At 37.6% G+C, this 24103-nt stretch overlaps 3 protein-coding genes across 3 annotated transcripts in view; all 3 read left to right on the plus strand.

The window, feature by feature from the left end:
- osp (myosin phosphatase Rho interacting protein outspread) overlaps window positions 1–24103 on the plus strand; it is a 463581-nt gene that overhangs the window by 140286 nt on the left and 299192 nt on the right.
- Window positions 12678–15860, plus strand: LOC141427759 (uncharacterized). Its single transcript, XM_074087350.1, has 2 exons — window positions 12678–14412; window positions 14484–15860. Exons 1-2 carry the CDS (start codon window positions 13197–13199, stop codon window positions 14513–14515), a joined length of 1248 nt encoding a protein of 415 aa, XP_073943451.1. The 5' UTR covers window positions 12678–13196; the 3' UTR covers window positions 14516–15860.
- On the plus strand, window positions 17566–19177 carry LOC141427760 (uncharacterized). The gene is made up of 2 exons (XM_074087351.1): window positions 17566–18793; window positions 18876–19177. Exon 1 carries the CDS (start codon window positions 17598–17600, stop codon window positions 18738–18740), a length of 1143 nt encoding a protein of 380 aa, XP_073943452.1. The 5' UTR covers window positions 17566–17597; the 3' UTR covers window positions 18741–18793; window positions 18876–19177.

The following is a 24103-nucleotide window of genomic DNA, read 5'->3' on the forward strand; positions in this document are numbered from 1 at the left end:
CCTAACTTTGCCTAAAAGTTCATTGCCCCGACTAGTACCACAAAAACTAAAAAGGTATAATTCCAATAATTGAATAGGTACTATACCGTTTAGCGATTAAAACACAATCCGGGCGTAACGTAAAGATGTCGCATAAAAAATGTATCTCAAAAATGCGTCATAACTGAGTATTAAGTAATGAACTTTTAGGCAGATTTATATGGCGCGTGGTATAGATCCGATGCCGTGAGAATATTGGGATAAAAATGGCCTATGTGTTATTCCAGAGGTCCAGCTATCTACGTAACAAAGTTCATTCAAATTCGTCGACCCGTTTAGCATGAAGGAGTAACAAAAACACACACACACACACACACACACACACAAAACTTTCGCATTTCTAATATTACTCGTAGTAGGATCTGGAAAACGAATAGTTAATAGGTAGGTAGATTCTCTTTCTTTCTTACATTGTCACTTAAACAATTTATTAGCCATCACAGTTTTCACTTATTGACCACCTAGCAAGGATTGTTATACCTAAATGCGCCGACAACCCTGTGCACATTCTTCGGATGTCACCGTCAATTGCTTAATTCGTCGAATGTGTGATCGGCGCTGCGCGGGCGCAGTTTTTGCGGTTTGCACAGGTGCGCCGGTCAGCTGTTGCGTAACGTAAAGTATCGATATTGGTTGGGAATTCGGAGGTCGTTGAACTTAGAAATGAAAATTAAGTTTGGTGCAAGCTTTTATTTTGATTTATGCATACATGCATGTATTGTAATCATGTATTGTATTTATGCATGTAGTCTTATGTAGAGTTATAATACTGTGTAGTATATCTTTGTAGCAGTCTGAGGGTCACCGACGGTGCTGGCTGGAAAATCAGCGCTGGGGTGTAATAAACATTAGCATTAGCATTATGCTGAACCAGTGTCCGATTCACAATCGAAATGACACATACTTTCATTCGTGTTGTCTATTTGTACTTAATACTATTGTTGTGTCTTGTGTTGTGCATAAATGTTTTTTTCACTTCTCATGCTCGTAAAGTTCGTATTATGCTAGATCTAGGCCACAGACTAGGCGAAATTAAATTACGTTTTATGCTCTAGTGCATAAAATAAAATCTTCGTCTAAGACCAGGCAATCATGTGTAAACAGCCAACAAACAAGAAGTTTGTACATTTTTTTTAATAATTTTTAATTTATGTTATACTAAAAATCAACCAAATCAATCGAAAAGATCAATAAAATTAAAAATATATAATTATATACTAATGCATGAANATTCGAACTGTCCACAAAGTCATTACAACGAATGTTAATATGAAAAATAAATTTCGAAAATCGAATCAACTGTCAAATGCGCGACAGTGACTGATGACCGGCCAGTTGTTTGCAGATACAGACATCGAAAAACATTTGACGCTTCGCTATTGGCTGGTTCCATTTTCGTTTATTGCCATTTTGAATAAATAAACGCGGGAATGCAATTTTATTAACGACCCAAATTAAACGGCGATACGTTTTATGGTAAACAAAGTCGATTTTAACAATCGCTAGTAAAATATCAAAGTAATTTAATTACTTTAATTTGGAACTGAATATTGTACAGAAAGCTTGCTAAATCGATGTTGGCCTTTGGCTTAAGACTTGAGTACCTAGTCTCACCGACTAGATAGGATAGGATAGGATCTCATATACGATAGATACCTACCGCAGTGGAACCGTGAGAAGGCTTAGAAGAAAAGATGATAAGTAATACAAGATGTGTGTAAAACGGATAGCCTAAAATACCAAAGCCCTTTGTTGCTGTGAACGAATGGCATCCAGGAGTGTCTGGGAGTATGGAATGTAGGCCCGTGGTTTCAGTGAGATAAAAAGAGAAAAAAACCACACACACACAAAAATCTATCTACACTTACAAACATAGTACAAAATTGTATGAAATGAAATGCGTATAATTTAAAAAAAAATTGGGCCTAAATTGCAAGAGCAAAAGCTAAAAATATCAAAGCAAATAATGACTAGCTGTTACTCGTGTCAAAAAAAATCTCGCTGTGCTGTGGAAACCTTTCAATATTTTGGGATAAAACTATCCTTGTCCCTATCGGTTTAGCAGCTAAGAGTCAGACAGATAGACAGAGCTACTTTCGTCAGTTTCTGAACTACGTCGTCTTCTTGTCCAACCGAGACCATCGGTGCAGCTTGCATACAGGACGACGCTGCAGGAACGGCCCAAGGTGATTGCTAGATTGATGTTTAATGTTTATTTGGGCAAAAATAAATAATAAAAAACTTAAGAAAATAATACATAGTGACACGTACAAAAAAAATACCAATCATACAATAAATTAGTTGAACAAAACGAAACTAATATTTTAACAGGGCAACAATACAGACAGCGCAATTGATAGTTGAACTTCTGAAATAACAAATCCCACCAAAAACATTCTGTAAAAAACTAGCCAAGTCTCGATGGAGCTGCTTGTTTATCTCTAAAAAGTAATGAAATCTAGACAAAGTCGTGCCAAGTCTAAGGTTCCTTACTGCGATTTCTTTATTATTATAGTTAATGTTGTGTGACTTGGCCGTTGACTTGTACCCACTCACGTATAAAGAATGTTGAGTCTTAAGTCTTATCCAGTAAATGTTGAGACTCAATACGCGGACAATATAAAGGAATGTAAAGGAAAGGATATCAATAAATACAATCAATCACAACAATTACTTTATTTAAACCACAAACAATTGCGATCCATTATTTAAAATTCGAACTTCATTTGAAATTGCTCATAATTAAAAATAAAAGCAACATGGCTTTCCAGCCAGCACACTGCTATTGACACCACATTAAGTTCAATAATAATATAACAAAACAAACTACACAAATAGAGACGCTATTGCGTTAGAAATGGAATACAAACTCCAATGGAATATTTTAGAAATGTGTCATTATATGTTTAGCGTAGGGTTTGTATCGAATGTGTCACGATTAGAATGTGACAACGGTACAAGACACGTGACGTGCCTCACGTGACGAATACGATACGAGCTTTATTGTGACCAATTGTGACTATGACAAGCTTTCATGAAACATAGTTGTTTATATATGGAACTTATGTTATTATAGTTGAACAAACTGAATCATGTATCACGGTGGAACCCACATGGAACCTTTGTGCTACTGATACTATGTTGACGTCCCATACTTATGTTAAGGAAATCATAGTGATATTAATTATGAAAAGGCTCCATCCTGGTACATGGATCAGTTTGGACGTGCTGTACCTTGAGGCTAGAACGGTTCGTATCACGGATCTATATTTACGAAGATGAGGCCAGTCAGTGGACTGTGGATCTTGTGAATAGCGTGAAGGACACCATAATAGAGAAATAAGAGTGACGGAAAAAAAAGGATAATAATATGACGGTCTTTGATTTTTGAGGTTTCGTATCTCAAATGGGAAAAAGTAATCTTTATTGGATCACTGCATTGTTCCTGTGGAAAAGAGTCTTGACGGATTCTTAAGACCCCCTCTTTCTCTGAAACGTGTATGTATTATGTTGAAATTAATACCGAACAAGGATCGGTACGGTACGAAAAAAGAAAGTTATGCGAATGAAGGAATTATTAAATTAAATTTCGGCAAAAATTTGTCGACAACGTATTTAAAAATGTACATGATCGGTACTCATATATTTCAGTGTTATCCATCTGAATATACGAGTAGATCTGTGGTTTACACCATTCCCTCATATTGAATTGGATGGACGTCCGACTTCCGACAACAGGCAAATATACTATGTTATATGAAATATAGTTAAGATTGTTTCATAGTTCAATTACTTCAAGCAAACTTCCATTAACCTACTATAACATAATGGTGAAAAAATAGCTTTCATTTCGGCTTCGTAGCTATGTAGATGTAGCTAAAAGGAAAAAAAATGCCATGAAAAAATATTCATAGATCAAACATTTTGATTATGGTGTGTTGTGGTATTTTTGGTTTTCATTTAAGTGGTGTATATATATAATGGTTTGACCAAGAGGGAAAAAACATACATAATGAAAACCCATTTATTTCTGAAGTTCTTTAAATAGACGTTTTAGTTAGTTGTATGACATTGTACTAGACTCATTAGTCTACTCTACAGGGTACAATCTCGTCCAAGTAAGCACTCTGTCTAATTAAAACTTGTAGTGAAACCTAATTAATCAACTGGCACCTCTAATTAATCGGTTAATCTCGACGCCTTAATAAGGGCTCAACTGTCCTAGGAAAGTTTGGGTCTCAGGTGAGAAAGTGCAGTGTCCTAGTAATTATGTCATAGAATAAAATGGTATAGAGCACAGAATGGTCACTCCATCTCTCATCGGTCGACCGCACCAAGTGTCAATTTTTATATACTACGAAGTGCAAAATTCGAACTTCGTATCTGGCTGTCCCACTGACGCTAATATTATTTAATACGAGAATGAGAGGGACGGTACGATACGAACTTTGAATTTCGTAGTAGCCCCCCTGTAGTCAAAGTAGCTGAACGGAACCGGGAAGTAGACGCTGCTGCCCATCTTTTGGTATTATCCCTAAACCGGTTTCTACGGCGCCAACAGGAGGAGAGAGTTAGACCACTGTTGCATATCACGTATAGGTAAATAAAAATCCTAGGTAACAATAAAACCGTAGAAAAGTTCACCATAAAGTAGCTAATGCGTCCTTGTCAGACTCTTAGTAAATGTAGTGTTGTCATCTATTATTTTGAGAAATTGCTGGAAAGTTTGCTAAAGTCGCCAGTTTGTGAGAAATTTGGCTAAACATAGCGCTAAGTAGATACCTATATCTTCTAAAAACGAAACCTTGAAAAAAAACTCGATAACGTACGACGCTAGATTTAATAGAGCGACTAATATAGCAACTTGCTGGAAAAAAATACATTTCCACTAATAAGTCGTTTAATCTGGTTTCAACTTCCATGCATTTCAACACTATTAAAAATATAGTAATAACAAGTGCAATGTATTTTCTGACAAGTGGCCATAAGTCATAAATTGGCAACACCGGAGCAACGATAAGCAAAGTGCTTGGGCCACACATTCCGGGACAAACCGTCCTCGTCTTGTAATGGAATTCCCGCGCTGTCCCGGGACGGGAGCGGGGAGCCTAGACTGACCAGTGCTTCCCAAATAGTAGGCGAAACTACACTTGACAGATTAGGTAATTAACTATCGTCAATTGGAGTCTTAAATATTCCCCCAATCATACTATCTAAACATCTACTCTGCAATTCTGTATTGAAATACATTATACAAGGGCCATTACAAACGTGCAAGCTCGTTCCGAGAGGAGGCCTGTGCCCAACAGTGAGACGTATTATACGTTATACCTATTGGGAGGGTGCGAAGTGCGAAGTACTAGGTGGGGGTAATGAAATCTATCGCAGCGCTCATAGTGGCCAAAAGAAGAAATAATCTAGGCTCTGTCATCTGTCATACTCATATGAATCTGTCATTAACAAAGCAATTTGTATAGACTTTAACTACCTAATTTTAGTAATAGATTTTTGTGTTATGATGCGAGCTTGAATTATTGAACACTGTCCCTGTTTTGTTCTTAATTCCTCTACATCTCGGACATGTCCAGCTACAATTTTCCTTATGAAACGGTTTGTGGTTTAAATTTCATATTGAGTGATACTCACAAAACCGGTCTTCAAAATTATACTCATTAGGAACTGAAAACGATATTTAATTTATTACTAGCGATATAAGAACAATTATATAATTTTACTATTAATCAAAGAAACCAATAAGATTTCGTTTTACAGTAAAAGTACGACTAAACATGAAGTAAACAAACCCTGACATAACGAAAATAAAACACACTTTTTGAAGAACTCATTTAATTGTAATGTAAAGTCGTAAATTGCAAATTGTAATGACAAAAATGAATTCACAACCTTTTGTCCAGCCAAATCACGGTCACGGTCACGGTATCACAGTAATTTTGTATTATAAATTAATACGTTATAGGTTTGAAATTATAGATGAAATTTCAAAACGTCAGAGCATCAGAGCCAAAAAAGTTGCGGACGCTAGGTGGCGCTGATATCGTGCACAGAGCCAATTGGCTGGCATGATGATTTTTTGTCGCAGTTCCTGAGAAAAAACTTCTTGACCGAGAGACAGAAGGACAACAAAGTCACCCTCTCAGCGTGCCTTTTCCTTATTGAAGCATGGAACCCAAAAATATGTATATATTAAGAAGGTTGAGAGCCACTGGATTGGGCCTTTTTAATTCATTATGTCATTCCAGACAATCCTGTACGTGACGAATTGAGATCGTCTGTGCGTTTATACTTATTTTCAAAGACATCAATGTGCAGTGCCTATATTATGTACGTACAGTACATGATTCAGTTCAGTTCAGTTTGTTCAACTGTAATTACGTAATATAGGTACATAATATACAAACTAGGAGATATATATAGATACAGCCATTACCCGCGGCTTTGCACGCCATACCGTACCATTAGGTATAGCAGTTATGTTAATTGAAATTCCGGGATTTCGCAAAAAAAAAATCTAAATTCAATCAACCTATTTGAAAATGTTACAAAACAAAAGTACCTTCCTAGCTAGTTATGCGCATAAAATCGAACCTTGCATTTAAAAGTCAGTGATTTAATTGTAAACAAAGGTACCTAAGTAGGTACTACAATAGTGGAAAAGCAGGTTTAAAACCTTATGGACATCCTAAGTAAGTATACGAATAATAGTCGCGATACACACGCGCGTTTGCATCGATACAACAATGCGCTTGCATTGATATACATATAACCGCACGTTTTTAGGGTTCCGTAGCCAAAATAGCGAAAGCGGAACCCTTATAGTTTCGCCATTTATTTATTTATTTATTTGCCAATAAAAACATACAGCATTAGGTACAGTAAAACCTACGCGCTCTAAAATTCAAATTATACTTACAATAAAAAACACAAAAAGACATTAAAAACAAAAAAAAAGTTATTAAGGGATTTTTATCCTTGCTTCCCTAAAGCGACGGTAGACCACGCCCTCTGGCCAGAAATCGGAGTGCAGGAACATCTGCTGGTGCTTAGCCGGCACTTGGAGTCTAAAAGAGCGAAAATTGTTGGCTCTATTAGACTCGAGCGGGCGGATAAAAACCTCGGCTCCCTTCAACCGACCCCGAGCTGCCTCGCGGATGTGCTCGAAGACCTTCTCGTCCGTCGTCTTCGTGTCCAACCGCGATAGGTAGATGTCCACCAACGGTACTGCAGCTTGGATACAGGACGAGGCTGCAGGAATGTTCCCACGCTGATTGAAATTGCGCTTTAAACGGCGTTTCCATGTCTGTCTGTCTGTCCGTCCACGGCTTTGCTTAGGGACTATCAATGCTAGAAAGCTGTAATTTTGCACGAATATACGAGTATATGTAAACTATGCCGACAAAATGGTACAATAAAAGATTTTAAAAAAATTTTTTAGTGTATCTCCCATAGACGTAAAGTGGGGCTGATTTTTTTTCTCATCCAACCTTGTAGTGTGGGGTATCGTTGGATAAGTATTTTAAAACCATTACGGGGTTGCTAAAACCATTTTTCGATTCAGTGATTTATTTGAAAAAATATTCAACTTTAAAATGCAAATTTTCATTAAGCGGCACGCTCGCTTCGCTCGCTCGGCTCGTGCGTTGTTGTGGTCACAGTACTCACAGTTCTAACCTAACCGAACCAAATATTTTTGGTAATTCATGTTCAATAGGTTAGGTTAGTATTGCGTCAAGGCGCGAAGCGCCTCAACTGAGCGGAATAGGAGCTCCGCGAAGCGGAACTCCGTCGACTCTGTCACGTGAAAGTTCATACATAGAATATTCGACACTCGAATCTGTACTTCGATATTTATATCTTTCGATGTCACTTTTGTAGATAAATATATTTTGAAACGATACTTTGAAAAGGAACAGTGTGTTTGTGTGTGTGTGTGTGTGTGTGTGTGTAAAACCGCGCTGTTAATCGTATAGTGCGTTATTGCACTAAGAGAGTTCCTTTTCTCACCAGAGGATCTCCCTTAGGGAAACTTTAAAGTTTTACTAAAAAAAATCAGTTCAAATTTCTGAAAAATGCTAACTTTATGCAAAGCTTGGTAGCGCTAGGAAGGAAGCATTCCAGGGTACTTTACAACAAACTATAGGTAAAGAATCTCACTTTAATATTCCTGCTTATATTTTTCGAAGTAAATCTGCAAACTTGGTCATGAGAAGATTTAAAGGATCTTCGGAATTACCCGCAAAGCATTCGTACTTTTGTGAACAGAAAATGAAAAATGTCTTTGATCAGCCAAATGGCTAGTACCTACTTAGTTGGTCAGCAATAATTTCCAAATCAATGTTCAACATAATTTCGCGCTGAAGCGCTCTAATTTTAAACCCCCCACGCAAAAAGAGGAGTGTTATAAGTTTGATCACTATGTGTGTCTGTGTGTGTGTGTCTGTCTGTGGCACCGTAGCTCTTAAATGGGTGGACCGGTTTGAATGCGGTTTTTTTATTTAAAATCAAGTTTTTTGTAGCTACAGCTAATTAAATATCTGGAATCAGTCAGGAATAGGAAATAGCAAAAAATCTAGCTTACCTACCTACATGCACAAAATGGACGCAATTTTTTTTTATTAATAAAAACCAATATTATATGAAGCCAATAAAATCCAAAACTTTTAGTGCTGTGGTTTATCTACTGGTAAACATTTTATCGATAGGTCTCTATCGACTTTCAGCTCGCAAACGCAAATCGAAAGCGAAACCGTATCAGAACATTTCGTGGAATCAGACGGAATGATAAATCTAAGTTAACGAGATTGGACATCGGTTGACCATTTAACATTCGAAAAACGCCGTCTATCCCACTAGTCCCCATTGAGTTGTCCCATTGATGGGCCAACTGAATCATCCAATATGATAAAAATATTAGTGCCACTTGTCCCATGGGACTACTGGGAGTAAATCGTCTCGAATACTGGGATAGACGGGAAAAACGAAACATGTGGTTCCGAATTTTGAATCCGCATCTGTTTTCCTTTTAACAGTACTACATGCCATTATATATAACATTGACCTTGACTTGACATTGACGATAACAATATTTTCTTGTTATTTCAATTGATTTCTTTAGTAGCGTCACAGAATAAGTATGCTGACTGGTGAGATGCCTCTTGGTTTGTACTCTACATAATCGGATTTTTAATCAATTTATAAATGCTTTAATTTCTTCGACAGCTACCTATTGATTTTCGGATGCGGTGGGATAAACAATAAAGCAAATATGTGGTTTTTGGTTCACTTTTATTGGTCAGAGTTTTATTCTACGGAGTTTAAACTTAAATCACTACATACACTAGATGGTTCCTGATCGCTGCTCTCCCTAACTTCAATACTAAAATCCTCTATAACATTTTCCATTTGGATATCTCTCGTCCAGTATTGATGCTCTACTATTTGAACATGCTCGTGAAAGAACTGCCATTCATCTGTGACTTTCGACAACACATCCACAGTAATATCCTGTAATAATGGCAGTGACAAATCAGTTTGTATATTGTAATCCTTGACAATACGTTTAATTTTCGTCCAAGCTAGCTCGACCGAATTCAGATCACACATATAAGGCGGAAGACGCAATATTTCATGTCCGTAAGTATGCTTTGATAGTCATATCTATTTTGTATAGTCGGTGTGCATAGGTTTTTGCTGCTCGATAAGCTTGAATAAATCAGGCTTTCTCATTTTTGAATTGCAAGGGATGTTGTTGTCTTCTAATTGAGCATGGCACTTTTTAGGCCATTTTTTGTAGGTGGCCTGGTGGTGGCCTGTTGAATTGCACTCTATTGGTAGGGCGCGTTGTCTACGATAATGACACTGGCTGGTGGGAGATACGGTATAGTACATTGTGTCTCAAGGGCGGTAAATAAGGAATTACGAACGAGAGTCTATTAGAAGCCCGAAGTCGAAGATTCTTATTACAATGTCATTAATGTCTAATTTTGTCAAAATCACGCGTCTTCGTGGATGGCACTAGGTATAACAGCGCTAAAATTTGTTTAGGTACCGGAGCGCTATCAAACCTATCCGCGACGTCACAATCATATCATTATTGATGAATAATGTTTGTCTGACATCTTAATAATCCGTTAACAATGCTATTTCTTCCGAGGCAAAGAGATGAAAGTGTTAGGTTAGTTAGTACCAAAGTAAATAAAATAAAATACCCAAATAATAAATATCACGGGACACTTGACACAAATTAACCTAGTCCCAAAGTAAACAAAGTTGTCGCGAATTCACGCGATTCCTGAACGAATGTGAGTATTTAAGATTTCAATACTGGTAACATTGTGAAAAAAGATGGAGGGAAAGGGTAGATTTGAGGGAGATATGTTTTTAGTTTTTTGGCAGAAAGGAGGAGAGAGACGAGCAAGATTAAGAGAGTTTAACGGAAATATGATTAAGAATTATGGTACGAAATTGTGAGTGAATGAGATGATATGAACACAAGCTACAAAGACTGCCCGGGTAAGTGCTTATACTGATCATACAACAACGAGAGAGGAATACGTTGAGAGGTTAAGTCAGAGTAAATGTAGATCATGGTGGAACAGGGGAGGTCTATGGGGAAGGAGGAGGACCGTCCAAGGGACCACTGGGTCCCGCAGATTGAGGTGAGCAAGATTCCGTGATTGGAATGGGTCGGATTGCAAATGGGAGAATCCTACTATGATGGAGTAGCTCTCGGTTTGACCCATGGTACCAATCACGGCACTCACCTGTTGTATTAAGTAGAGCTTATGGATAGCTCTAACCTCTCAACGTAGGACGATCTAAAACCTTGTCGCATTAAGGCTACTAACTTTAATTTTGAACTTAGGCACAGAGTTATTATGTTTATTCCCACTAACTACCCTTTAAGAAATGTGGCGACAAAATGGTGGAGATTGCTGGGATATGCTTCCATTAAGTAATGATACTCTGATAATGCTAGACGATTTATGAAAAAAAAAAAAAAAAGGAACGTTAGGTATATGAGCATCCCATACATACCCTATCTTATCATTATCAGCCATGAGTCCCCGTAGTGGGCGTGCTAATGTATTTGCACATAAGAGCCTTGCATTAGGCATTGCTAAAGTATCAGCAACCATGAGTCCCCGTAGTGGGCGTGCTAATGTATTTGCACATAAGAGCCTTGCATTAGGCATTGCTAAAGTATCAGCAACCATGAGTCCCCGTAGTGGGCGTGCTAATGTATTTGCACATAAGAGCCTTGCATTAGGCATTGCTAAAGTATCAGCAGCCATGAGTCCCCGTAGTGGGCGTGCTAATGTATTTGCACATAAGAGCCTTGCATTAGGCATTGCTAAAGTATCAGCAACCATGAGTCCCCGTAGTGGGCGTGCTAATGTATTTGCACATAAGAGCCTTGCATTAGGCATTGCTAAAGTATCAGCAGCCATGAGTCCCCGTAGTGGGCGTGCTAATGTATACATAAGAGCCTTATTAATAAAGTATCAGCAATGATAGTGCTAATGTATTTGCACATAAGAGCCTTGCATTAGGCATTGCTAAAGTATCAGCAGCCATGAGTCCCCGTAGTGGGCGTGCTAATGTATTTGCACATAAGAGCCTTGCATTAGGCATTGCTAAAGTATCAGCAGCCATGAGTCCCCGTAGTGGGCGTGCTAATGTATTTGCACATAAGAGCCTTGCATTAGGCATTGCTAAAGTATCAGCAGCCATGAGTTCCCGTAGTGGGCGTGCTAATGTATTTGCACACAAGAGCCTTGTATTAGGCATTGCTAAAGTATCAGCAGCCATGAGTTCCCGTAGTGGGCGTGCTAATGTATTTGCACACAAGAGCCTTGTATTAGGCACGGCTAAAGTATCAGCTACTACGAGTCCCCGTGGTGGACGTATTCGTATTTATGTTTGCGGGTCACATAGGAAATAAAAAGGTTACCTACAAAAAAAAAAAATATATAGCTATCACGAAATAAAGCAGTGAAAGTTGTACGAAAAGACTGAATTACGCTAAAAAGTAAAGCTCGGGGAAAGATGGGAGAACGAAAAAATTTACTACCTACAGGATAGATAATGATTTCGGGATAATGAACTAACAATGTGTTATCGGGCTTTGAATTGTAGTGTAGTTTAAGTGGAAAACAGCCAAATGCCGTATTATACTCTAGCTTTGCAACGTGAGAATACATAATGTAATATTTATTGTGTGTGATTGTTGTCTTGTCTCTCTCTCTCTCTCTCTCTCTCTCCGTTTATCAACGTAGTAATACAAGAGCGTCTCACTGCCTCGACTTTGTTCGTATGTTAATTGTGTTACATTCTAAGATACGTACAACGATATGAAATCAAGAATTTAGTGAATTTTTAAGACTTATTTTAAATTACGGCTAATTCATGATAAAATAATCGATTATTAAATCGATATAAAATCTTACGCTGGCAACACCGGCAGCGGTTTTCAATGCGATAGTCTGCATACGTCAATCAGAACGTATCCACTGTTTTTATTGGTTAAAATGAGATGGGTTATCAGTTTCATTTTTTGTATTGGTTGTTGACGAAATCAAGTTCACGAAATCAAGTTCACGAAACAATTACCGTAACTGAGAACTGACTTACTATGAAACTATTTTAACTATTCGTTTCAACTTGTTTTGTGAACCTGTGAGCGTTTGTTTTCTTTTGAACAACTTTGAATGCGTACAATTAATTTAAAAGGTGATCTGCAAGGAAAATAATAAACCGTGAGACCTTATTTTAGCACCAAACGTATCAGAAAGTGCAAGGAAAGTGGAGGTCCTGAAACGTTTGCAAACCAGTACAGAAAACGTGAGGTATGTAAAAGGGAAAAAGTCATGGCGGATTACTTTACTTTTGTTGATATTAAATCTTTATCCTATAGATTAAACCATATCACGATCGTAGTTTATGCTATTCCGTTGTGCCAGATGATGATATGGTACGATGTTTAATGCCATGAAGAGCCTAGCACACCACAAGTCTATTGCAATGTCTTTTGGAATTACGCACCCGTTGTTATTTTGTTCTTTTCACTCCTTTTCAGACATTTAACCCAACGCGTACAAAGCTATACAATATAAGAGTATATCGCTAATTTTTCCGACATGGAGCAATTCCTGCGCAAAAAGCTAGAACGGCGAAAGGAAGTACTGAATGAATATATAAGGGGAGCCGAGCAAACACTGAATGAGTGCAGAAGTGGTATAGTGATACATCATCAAGATATAATAAAGTGGGACATTAGCTTGAAGCAGTCTATTAGTGAGATTAAGAAGGATTTAGACGAATACATTAATAAAGGGTGTGAAAGTAATACTGATTTTTTAGACCTAATATTAAATGAACAGTTAAAGGGTGAAAGGGTGCTGATCGAACTTCAAGTAATTATAAACCTATTTGCAAAGACATCTTCGAAGGATGTACTAAAACCACAACACGACACGGCAATTACTGTAAAGCTACCGAAGTTGGAACTAGCTAAATTTGATGGAGACATCCTAAAGTGGACAATGTTCTGGGACAGGTTTGAAGCTAATATTCACAATCAAAACCTGAAAGATGTGGAAAAACTAGCCTATTTGCTTAGCTCTCTTGAAGGCAGAGCAAAGGAAGCAGTTGAGGGCCTGAGCATCACAAATAATAATTATAATGTTGCAATTGACACATTGAAGGCTAGATATGGCAATATCAATAAGGTAATTGACTCCCACTATGAAGCTCTATCAAAACTAACGAGATGCAATTACACCCCAGAAAGTTGCAGGAAAAACCTAAACGAAATTGAGAAACACCTTAGGGTTTTGACATCTTTAGGTGAAAATAATGAAAGTAACCATCTTAGAAGTTTAATTTTGGAAAAATTTCCTGATAGGGTCCTTTATGAAGTTAATCTTCTGACAGCAAATAATCAGACGGTCTCCTCTATTCGTAGTACACTGGATGTTGTCATAACAGCAATGGAGAGAGCTCAAATGCACAATGAACAATCCATACCAATTACTTCAACAGAAGCATTCCACATTAGTGCTAAAAAACCTACCTTCTTCAAGGGTAAAAGGTCAACCAGAGAGCCCATTGGTAACATAGCCACTGTGAGCGCCAAAAGAGTTAAAATTTCTTGCATCTTCTGCAATGGTGCTCATTATAACGATGAGTGCAAAACAGTAATAAATTTACAGGATAGGCGAAAGAAACTTATAAATAGATGTTTTATGTGCCTAAGAGAAGGCCATAGAGCTGCGGACTGCAGGCTGTCAAAAATCTGTTATCACTGTAAAGGCAACCACAACCGAGCTTTGTGCCCAAAGAAGAACTCTCTGGGTAAGATTCAAACCAATGCATCGACAATTAATGCAATGGGTCAATGTTTCAAGTCAAAATCTTTTTTACAGACAGCCACAGCGCAGGTGGTTCACAAGAATAATAAACAAGACTGCAGAATACTTCTCGACTGCGGGAGTCAGAGGAGTTATATCACTTCCGGACTGGCACAACAACTTAATATGACACCTAAAAATAAAGAATTATTGCTAATTTTCACTTTCGGAGCTCAAAAACCTACTGAGACGTTAAGTCCATGCTCAGAAATAATCATCCGAACAAAAAGAGGTATAGAAAAGAACATAAATGTTAATATTGTGCCGCACATCACCGATAGAATACCTAAACCAAATATTCCTAAGAATAATTTAGTGGATGTGCTGGCAGATAGTGGCTCACCAGAAAATCAAGCTATAGATGTACTAATAGGTAATGATTATTACTTTTCTTTTATCAAAAACAATACTGTACAAATTGACAGTGACCTATTTTTGGTTGATACAGATTTTGGATGGGTTGTATCTGGTCATGTCAATATGAATGATGTACGAAATGAAGATGAATTAACAGTTATAACCTATCATCAAAGTAGCCGAGAATGTACATGTTATACAGAGCCGGATTTACCTTTGAGACATTCTGACATAAAATTTCTTTGGAGTCTGGAGAATATTGGAATAACTGACTCAGTGAAGGCATCCAGAGAGGAAGATGCAATTCATTCCTTCAATGAGACTGTAGTATATGAAAAGGGCCGATACTATGTTAAATGGCCATGGACTATATATCCACCGCAACTACCCACAAATTACGGCTTGGCATATGGCAGACTTAAAGGTTTACTACTACGATTGAATGAATCTACACTTCAAGAATATAATGAAATAATTAAGGAGCAACTTGAGGCTGGTATAATAGAAGTTATAAAGGCTGGTCCAGAGGTATCCTGTCAGTCCGTTCCTCCAATACATTACCTTCCCCACCATATTGTGAAGCAAAATGGGAAACGAGGGCGCGTGGTATATGATGCCTCAGCTAGATTAAAAGACCAACAGAGTCTTAACGAATGCATGTACAAAGGACCTTGCATGCTTCAAGATCTAACAGCCTTACTACTCAATTTTAGAGTGTACCGAATAGGAATCATAGCCGATGTCGAAAAGGCATTTTTACAAGTTGGCTTACAAGAAGAGGATAGAGAAGTAACAAGGTTCTTGTGGATAAAGGACATTAATAAAACACTGTCTAATGAAAACATATTACACCTCAGATTCTGTAGAGTCCCGTTTGGTGTCATATCTAGTCCGTTCCTACTGACTGCTACCATACGCTACCATATTTCCAAGAAAAATAGCAAATTGCTTACGAATGTAGCAAACAAGTGCTATGTTGACAATGTGGTGACTGGTTCCAGAACTACAGCAGAAGCCATCGAGCTATTCAATGAAACTAGGGACACATTTGAAGAACTGTCAATGAATTGAGGACTACAAGACACGATAAACATATGATACAATGAGACATATCAAAGAGACTGAATGTAATGAGATTGGACATCTAACAAGGACTTTATCCAAAGAATACCGGAACAACATAGATCAAAGGACACAGACGAAATAAAGGTCTTGGGACTATTATGGAATAAAACAAAAGATATACTCACCCTGAACGTAAACAAAGAAATATTGACTAAGAACAATTTTAATAAAGTTACAAAAAGAGAAGTTTTGAGAACCCTGGCATCGGTTTATGATCCATGTGGCATAGTGTCACCAGCACTCCTGCCAGTCAAACTATTCCTGCAAAATCTATGGAAAGAGAATTATAAATGGGATACTGCTCTACCTCAAGAATTAATAATAAAATGGAGAGCCATTATGCTTAATCTACATGAAATTAAAAGGGTTCACATACCACGATATGTAGGAACAAGTTCAAGCGAAAAATTGGAAAATGAATTGCATTGTTTCACAGACGCGTCGAAGGACGCCTATGCAGCAGTGGTGTATTTGCGTTCAAGCGATGGTTGCGATGTGAAGACAGCATTTTTAATATCAAAAAGTAGAGTTATACCACTAGAAAGGGAAAAGAAATCGGGAAACAGAGAAGGAAGAAAAAATGGAGGTCCAACAAGTAAAAAGAAGCCTCTTACTATTCCACAGTTGGAACTTCTAGGTTGTGTGATCGGAAATCGTTTGTTAACATATCTGAAAGAAACCATAGAGCTGCCTATAACCAGACAGTACATGTGGACGGACAGTTTAGTTGTCCTTACTTGGATCCACTCAAATAAGCTTCAACCACCTTTCGTAGCAAACAGGTTAGCAGAAATTAAACAAAATTCTGAAGTAGAGACATACTACATAAATACAAAAGAGAATCCGGCTGATATTGCGACTCGACCAGAACTTTGGATGCAGAAGTATAAGTTATGGCTTAGAGGCCCGAACTTTTTGACTAAAAATAAAGACAAGTGGCCTAATGATATGCACCTTCATAACCACCAGGCTCTGTCGCTTCACTCCGCAGTGGCGGAGGGTCTGGAAGAACAGCCTCCAGATTCATGTAGAACCGACAGTAGAATTGAGGACAAAACAGTCGAACAAAGTGTAGTTGATTCTCAAGTTCAGGAAATAAGAGATCTGCAACATAAGTATTTTCCGGAAGAAAGTAAAGGCAGACAGACTGATCTCACTCGCAATTTAGGCCTTTATACAGACGTCGACGGGCTGTTACGATGCAAGGGCCGGATGATGCATGCCAATTGGCCATACGACATGAGATATCCTGTACTGTTACACAGGGATAGTGAATTCGCAAAAAACGCGATAAAAGAAATACATGAGGAAAATTACCATGTTGGCCCGTCTCACACCCTAAATTTAGTTCGCCAAAAGTTCTGGGTGCCAAAAGGGAGATCTGCAGTGGAAAGAATAATCAAAAAATGCCCGCAATGTGTCAAGCATGGAGGCGGACCATACCCTTTACCTCCAACTCCAGCTTTACCAGCAGAGCGTGCAAACTATAGTACACCATTCAGCTATACTGGTATTGATTACTTTGGACCAATGTATGTGAATACGGAAGATGGACCACAGAAAAGATGGGTGTGCCTGTTGACATGCTTGGCAGTAAGGGCCATAAATTTAGAAATCGTGAAGAATTTGACTGCAGACGAATGTATAATGGCATTGAGAAGGTTCATTGCATCAAGAAATGTGCCAGTACAGATTGTCTCCGACAATGCAATGTATTTCAAATTACGCTCTGAGATCTTGAACAGCGAACACTGTATTAAGAATAAAATTAAGTGGAAATTCATACCCCAGTTAGCGCCATGGCATGGCGCCTGTTATGAAAGACTCGTGGGACTTGTCAAGAATTGTATGAAGAGGACACTTGAAAAACGATTGTTAAATGACACACAAGCCCTTACTGTGATTAAGGAAATTGAGGCGGTCGTCAACACTCGACCATTGACCCGAGTAAGTCCTGACTTGGAGATTGTGCTAAGACCGTCAGATTTCCTCTCGTTAGGTGATTGTTTGAACTTAGAATTATCTGAAGACTTTGGAACAGAGCAAGCAGTGACTGTGACAAAACAGAACCTGATTGAAAGTTGGAGAAGAGGTCAAAACATGCTGAATCAGTTCAAAACTATGTTCATAAACCAATATTTGACGAGTCTCAGAGAACGATACCAACATTCTCCTCAACAGCCCAGAATCAAATCGCCAAAGAAACCGAGCGTGGGCGATATAGTACAAATAAAAGGTGAATCCAAGAACCGAGTTAATTGGAAGGTTGGTAAGATCGTTAATCTAATAAAGAGTTCCGATGGACAATTTAGAGTGGCTCAGGTACAAGTAAAAGACAGCATTTTCACCCGGTCTATTGGACATCTATATCCTCTGGAACTTGACGAATCGTGTCAATCACAATTAGAAGAAAAGGGAGTTGAACGTATACCAATAAGTGGGAACATACCAGTAAATGGAGAGACTAATAATGGCATCAGTCAAATACAGAAGTCACCGGAAGATGACGAGGGAAATAACATTTTGTTAAAGGAACCAGGAACACCTGAGATAGCTCCTGTAAGAGATATAGAAGAAATAGGAGATAGCAGCGAAGTGACATCTGAAAAGGTGTCGCAACCTATGCAAGTAAATAACGATGAAAAGACTCCATCTATTGAAACTGAGACAAATGAAGTAGGAATGGAGGATGAGACTCATTCACGCGAAGTTGTAGCGAGACGAGCCGCAGCGATTCGGGCAAGAGAGAAAATTGCTGAGTGGACTCGTCTGCTTTTTGCCAGATTATAAACAGCTTCCTCGTCGTTGGGAGTGTCGCGAATTCACGCGATTCCTGAACGAATGTGAGTATTTAAGATTTCAATACTGGTAACATTGTGAAAAAAGATGGAGGGAAAGGGTAGATTTGAAGGAAATATGTTTTAGTTTTTTGGCAGAAAGGAGGAGAGAGACGAGCAAGATTAAGAGAGTTTAACGGAAATATGATTAAGAATTATGGTACGCAATTGTGAGTGAATGAGATGATATGAACACAAGCTACAAAGACTGCCCGGGTAAGTGCTTATACTGATCATACAACAACGAGAGAGGAATACGTTGAGAGGTTAAGTCAGAGTAAATGTAGATTATGGTGGAACAGGGGAGGTCTATGGGGAAGGAGGAGGACCGTCCAAGGGACCACTGGGTCCCGCAGATTGAGGTGAGCAAGATTCCGTGATTGGAATGGGTCGGATTGCAAAAATGGGAGAATCCTACTATGATGGAGTAGCTCTCGGTTTGACCCATGGTACCAATCACGGCACTCACCTGTTGTATTAAGTAGAGCTTATGGATAGCTCTAACCTCTCAACGTAGGACGATCTAAAACCTTGTCGCATTAAGGCTACTAACGTTAATTTTTGAACTTAGGCACAGAGTTATTATGTTTATTCCCACTAACTACCCTTTAAGAAATGTGGCGACAAAAGTTTGTGTTATATAAACATTCTTCAATAGATAGATACATACTTAAATACATTTTAAACACCCAAGACTCAAGAACAAACATACCTACATAATATTTTTCCTACAAATACCTATATGCCCCGACCAATGATTGAACCTTGGGGTCTCTAGCTTCATAGTCAGGTTCTCTTACCACTGGGCTGGGCACTGGGCAGTTAGCCACCACTTAGCAAGTCGGTCGGCAGTTAGCAAGTTCTGAGAACTCGAACTCTTTCACTAGGTATCGTTGATTGTGCCGATTATATTATAAACATTAAAATCGCAGGCTAACTACTGTTTCTATTTTTTACTTGTTGTTAAGACCATTTCCAGTAGTAGGTACCTATTATATTCTCGTTTGCATCTTTTAAAGACCTTTGCTAACCTGGTACCAGATCCTGAATGATTCTCATTGAAACTACCGAAGCTAGGGACTTGAAATTTTTCGTAATCACACAGCATAGGGAACAACAGGGATTTATATTATTAATTTAAAGTGGCTCTACGTGGGCTCTAGACCTCCGCAACTACAACCATTAGCAGCCTTCGATGTCCAGTGATATCGAATTCCATTCAAAAGTCGTGTGCATATTTTGTATTAACGAAATACAAACTCAACGCTGATCGAACAATAGCTGATCGAACGGCTTTGGAAGCGTCTGGTTTTATTTTATAGTTCTAAAAGTGGCTTCCCGAACCCACTCAGGGCTATCGCGTATGAATTCGCCGCTAGAGGCGCTAGTGTAGCGTGAGGTCTCCGAAATGTCAAATCTCATAGTTTTTGTGTGAGCTACGCGGGTTTATCTATAACTAGCCTTTTTCCCTTCTCTCCCGGATGCGTACAGGCGCCAGATGCGCGTAAATGAGCAAAATGGCGGCGCCAGACGAAGGGATAATTAGAATAATTTTGTGAATATTTTGCATTACCTGAAATTAATTATGGCAATTATGCGTTACGGGGCAATGAATGTCTGTGTTTTGAGACAGTTTTATCTTTCGAAAACTTTTGTCCTCCCTTTTTTTCCGAACAAAACCGGACTACGCAACACTGTGGTTGCTCGATATTTTTATGGTACGGTGTATTTAATATGATTTTAATCGAAACCTTTTTTTCACGCCCCTAATAACAGACTTTGAAAGCCACACTGGGGAACTGATTTTATTACGCATTTTTACTCAAATAAAAAAAAACAAAAGAAGTAAGTATATATTGAATTAAATAAAATAATACTAATAAGAAGAAGAAAAAGAAAACTTACCTAAGAAACCTTAACTAAATATATCTAAGATGTTACTATAAAAATAAAAATTAAAAAAAATAAAACACCGTCCAAAAGATCTGCCTGTGGCAGAGTTCCCATGATGCTGGCCACACTTAAAAATCTCACGCAACAGTGGCGCCATCTAGAAAGACAAAAAACGATAGCCCTCAATATCCCATACATGCTATTTGTACATTTCATTACATACAATAATATTGGAATACATGTACAGTATTTTTTCTTACTACATAATAACCACTAATTTTAATTTTGTCTGCGATATTTATTTAGATATAACTATTACTATTGTAAAAAATAAATAATATTATCGTGTGTATTTGATTGTATTATACCGTAAAACAAAACGCATGCGTCAAATTGACGGGTGGCGATGTCCGATAGACTTAAAACGTAGTGATTATATACTCTTTGGATAGACTGACACTGACATGACACTACGATACTTTGAAAATAGCGAATTATTGTTTATTATTCATAAAATATATTTCTGAATGGGCGCAAAGTTATAAATGCCGTGAATTTTAATTTTAACTCCAACACTATGGCTAACTCTAGTAAGCCTTCACTTCGCATAGACTGGTTTGATGGAACACTTATTGAAGAATCCAGTCATAATTCTGGTCAGAATACCTCCAAGTTTGCCGATGAAGAACAACCAGAAACAGAAGTGCTACCCCAGCCACAGCAGTTTCAAAAGAAACCCATAGGCTATAAGAAATTACTAGATATCTCGATGCTCCAACCACCAACACTAACCTTAGAGATATCACATAAAAACAGTTTCTGGTACCTCATGGATAGCGAACTAAAAGGAGATTTCATAGTTCTCATTGTCAAATACTTGCAAATGTGTACAAGGCGTTAGACCTGGGTGAAAAGCACATGATTGTTAGTATTCTAAAATCAAATTTGTCAATCAAACTTTTTAAAAACTTTGAAGGACTACATGAAAGACCTGCCAGCTGTAAGGGTGGTAGAAAAAAGAATGAATTCCCAATTGTGGGATGATGCAGAATCTTTTTATTTCAACATTCTAACTATTTGTGAAGGTATTTACAACTTCAGTGGTAAAAATAAAGAGTACTTGGATGAAGTATGTAGTCTACTTGAGACCTTAAAATTTAGTGCTGAAGGAGTAATAGCAGAACATAGAGAAACATTCAGAGATGAACTATTCTATGGAATTGAGGATTTAGAAAAAAAACTGCGGAATTCCAAAAATATGGTAAGAAATAACACACAATGTAGACTTAATTAAACAAAAGATGGTAAATAATAAAAATAAAATGTGTTCTTTTTTAAAACAAATATATTAATAGCACCAAAGTTAGTAAGTAGTTAGAAAAAAAATAAGAAAAGAAAATACTGGGCACATAGTTTTTGTTTTATCAACTAAACTAAAAAAAAAATTAAGATACAGCCAGTTTAAGAACCGTGTCACGTCACACCCTATGATCTATCTATCAATCTATCACAGGCCCCCACTCCTGAATTTAGACATGCTACATAGGTCATTTTTCGTTTGATTGACAAAAAAAAAATGATATGACACCAGGGCTGCCCACTTGCGAATTTTGATGCGCTATGTTTTAGTAATTTTTTTGTTTAATTGACAAAATAAAACTGTGTCAAATATTTTCTGATAATCTAATTGACAGACTATCATATTTTTTCCCACAAAACTACCCAATTGCTCCATAATTGCTACAGCCCTTATTACCTAATTGGTTTTTCCTTTCAAATTCACCTGAGTCGCGAGATTACTAAATCAGAACAAAGAGCCGAACCATTTCAAAAACTTGGACATATTTCCACCAAAGAAGATTTGCTTGGGAAAAAGACACTGAAAATAGAACAAATATAATAAACGGGGCTTACCGAGTGTGGATCATTTATTTAGATGTACAGTTTAAGTTGTTGAGAGAAGATTGCTTTGGCCCTTGAGGAAGGATATGTAAGTATGTATATATATATATATATATATATTATATATAGCCAGACCAGAGGCTGTATTGTCTAACATGTGGGTGCCCACCATTGTATTCATTGTCTCTTTTTCCTAATCCTACCATGCACATGTGACAGAAAGAAGCAATGAAATTGATTGAAATAAATTCCTTTTATTAAAAATGCCTTTAATCATATGTTACTTTTAACTGAATTTCTTTATACAGGTAAATACATGGAGAATCCAAATAAGAGAAGACATGAGAATATAAGGTATGTAAGTAAAAAAACTTATAATAATAAGTCAGGTCAAGATAGCTAAGTAGATAAGTATCTATGCGAAAAAACATACCTACTTATGCAGCTTTGTGATTAGATGGTAATGCAAATACATATAGTCGACAAAAAATTGTATTCAAAATGTTATTTTTTTTTCATTAAATATATTAATATAGGGTATACCCGAAAGTCCGTATTATCCGTAAGTACGTAAGTAACAACAAAGTTGGACATTTGGTTGACGTGGCATGGACAGAACGGGCCAACCACAGCATTTCGACAGCAAGAAGTATGTGTGCAGTAAGCGACTCATGTTTGGTTCACTTTTGCTCTTCACCAGTAACAATTTTGAGACAATATTGTGCGCTACTGTACTGGACTCTAGGATGGAGTTGCTGGAAGATGGATATGTAAGTCTAGATTTATGAAAAAAGTGCTTTGTTATACACTCAAACAACTGAATCGTGACCCCACTGTGTAAGTGTAAACTTTTCGTAGAAAAAGACAGTGACATTGCATTGTTTGACAAGGGAATTGATTATGACACTTACTGTGAGAATGTTCTACGGTGGGTCAGGAATCAAATGGTTCACTGTACTTACCTAAAGATTTTCCAGGATTGTCAATAGACCCTAACCCTACCATGAAATTAGATGATAGGAGATTTACCCCCACTTTACATCTATGAATAGTACCAAATCGTTGTCCAGTGGTGGTGTACGTATGCACACGGCAACGGAATGCCGAGGACTGGGTTTCGATTCCAGCGCTGGTCTTATTTTTCTGGTTTTTCTGTGCATCTATATTTCAGTTGTATTTTCGATATAGGTTTTACGGATGACCGTAAAAGTAACTAAAATTGGAATTGAAAAAAAATACAAAAAGATTCCAAAAACCAATCTTAGTACCCTAAATTTTTTTTTCTATGTTATCTGACTACTTTGTTGGCATATGTTATGCATATATCCATGCAAAATTACTACTTTCTAGCACTAATAGTCTCTAAGCTAAACTCGCAGACCGACGAACATGGCGAACTAAGGGTTCCAACATTTTGGCTATAGAACCCTAAAAACTGGTGAAAGTTAATATTTCACAGTTATCTTTTATCTAGATAGTTCTATGTCAACAGTAATGTCCTATGGCTGATATTTCTTCCAG

The sequence above is a fragment of the Choristoneura fumiferana genome, chromosome 5 (assembly GCF_025370935.1).
Source record: "Choristoneura fumiferana chromosome 5, NRCan_CFum_1, whole genome shotgun sequence".
Lineage (NCBI taxonomy): Eukaryota > Metazoa > Arthropoda > Insecta > Lepidoptera > Tortricidae > Choristoneura > Choristoneura fumiferana.

Coding starts and splice junctions, on each gene's coding strand:
- LOC141427759 (XM_074087350.1), top strand. CDS start 13,197: ATGGAGCAATTCCTGCGCAAAAAGCTAGAACGGCGAAAGGAAGTACTG. Junction 14,413..14,483: donor CCCAAAGAAGAACTCTCTGG/GTAAGATTCAAA, acceptor TCTTTTTTACAG/ACAGCCACAGCGCAGGTGGT.
- LOC141427760 (XM_074087351.1), top strand. CDS start 17,598: ATGGCATTGAGAAGGTTCATTGCATCAAGAAATGTGCCAGTACAGATT.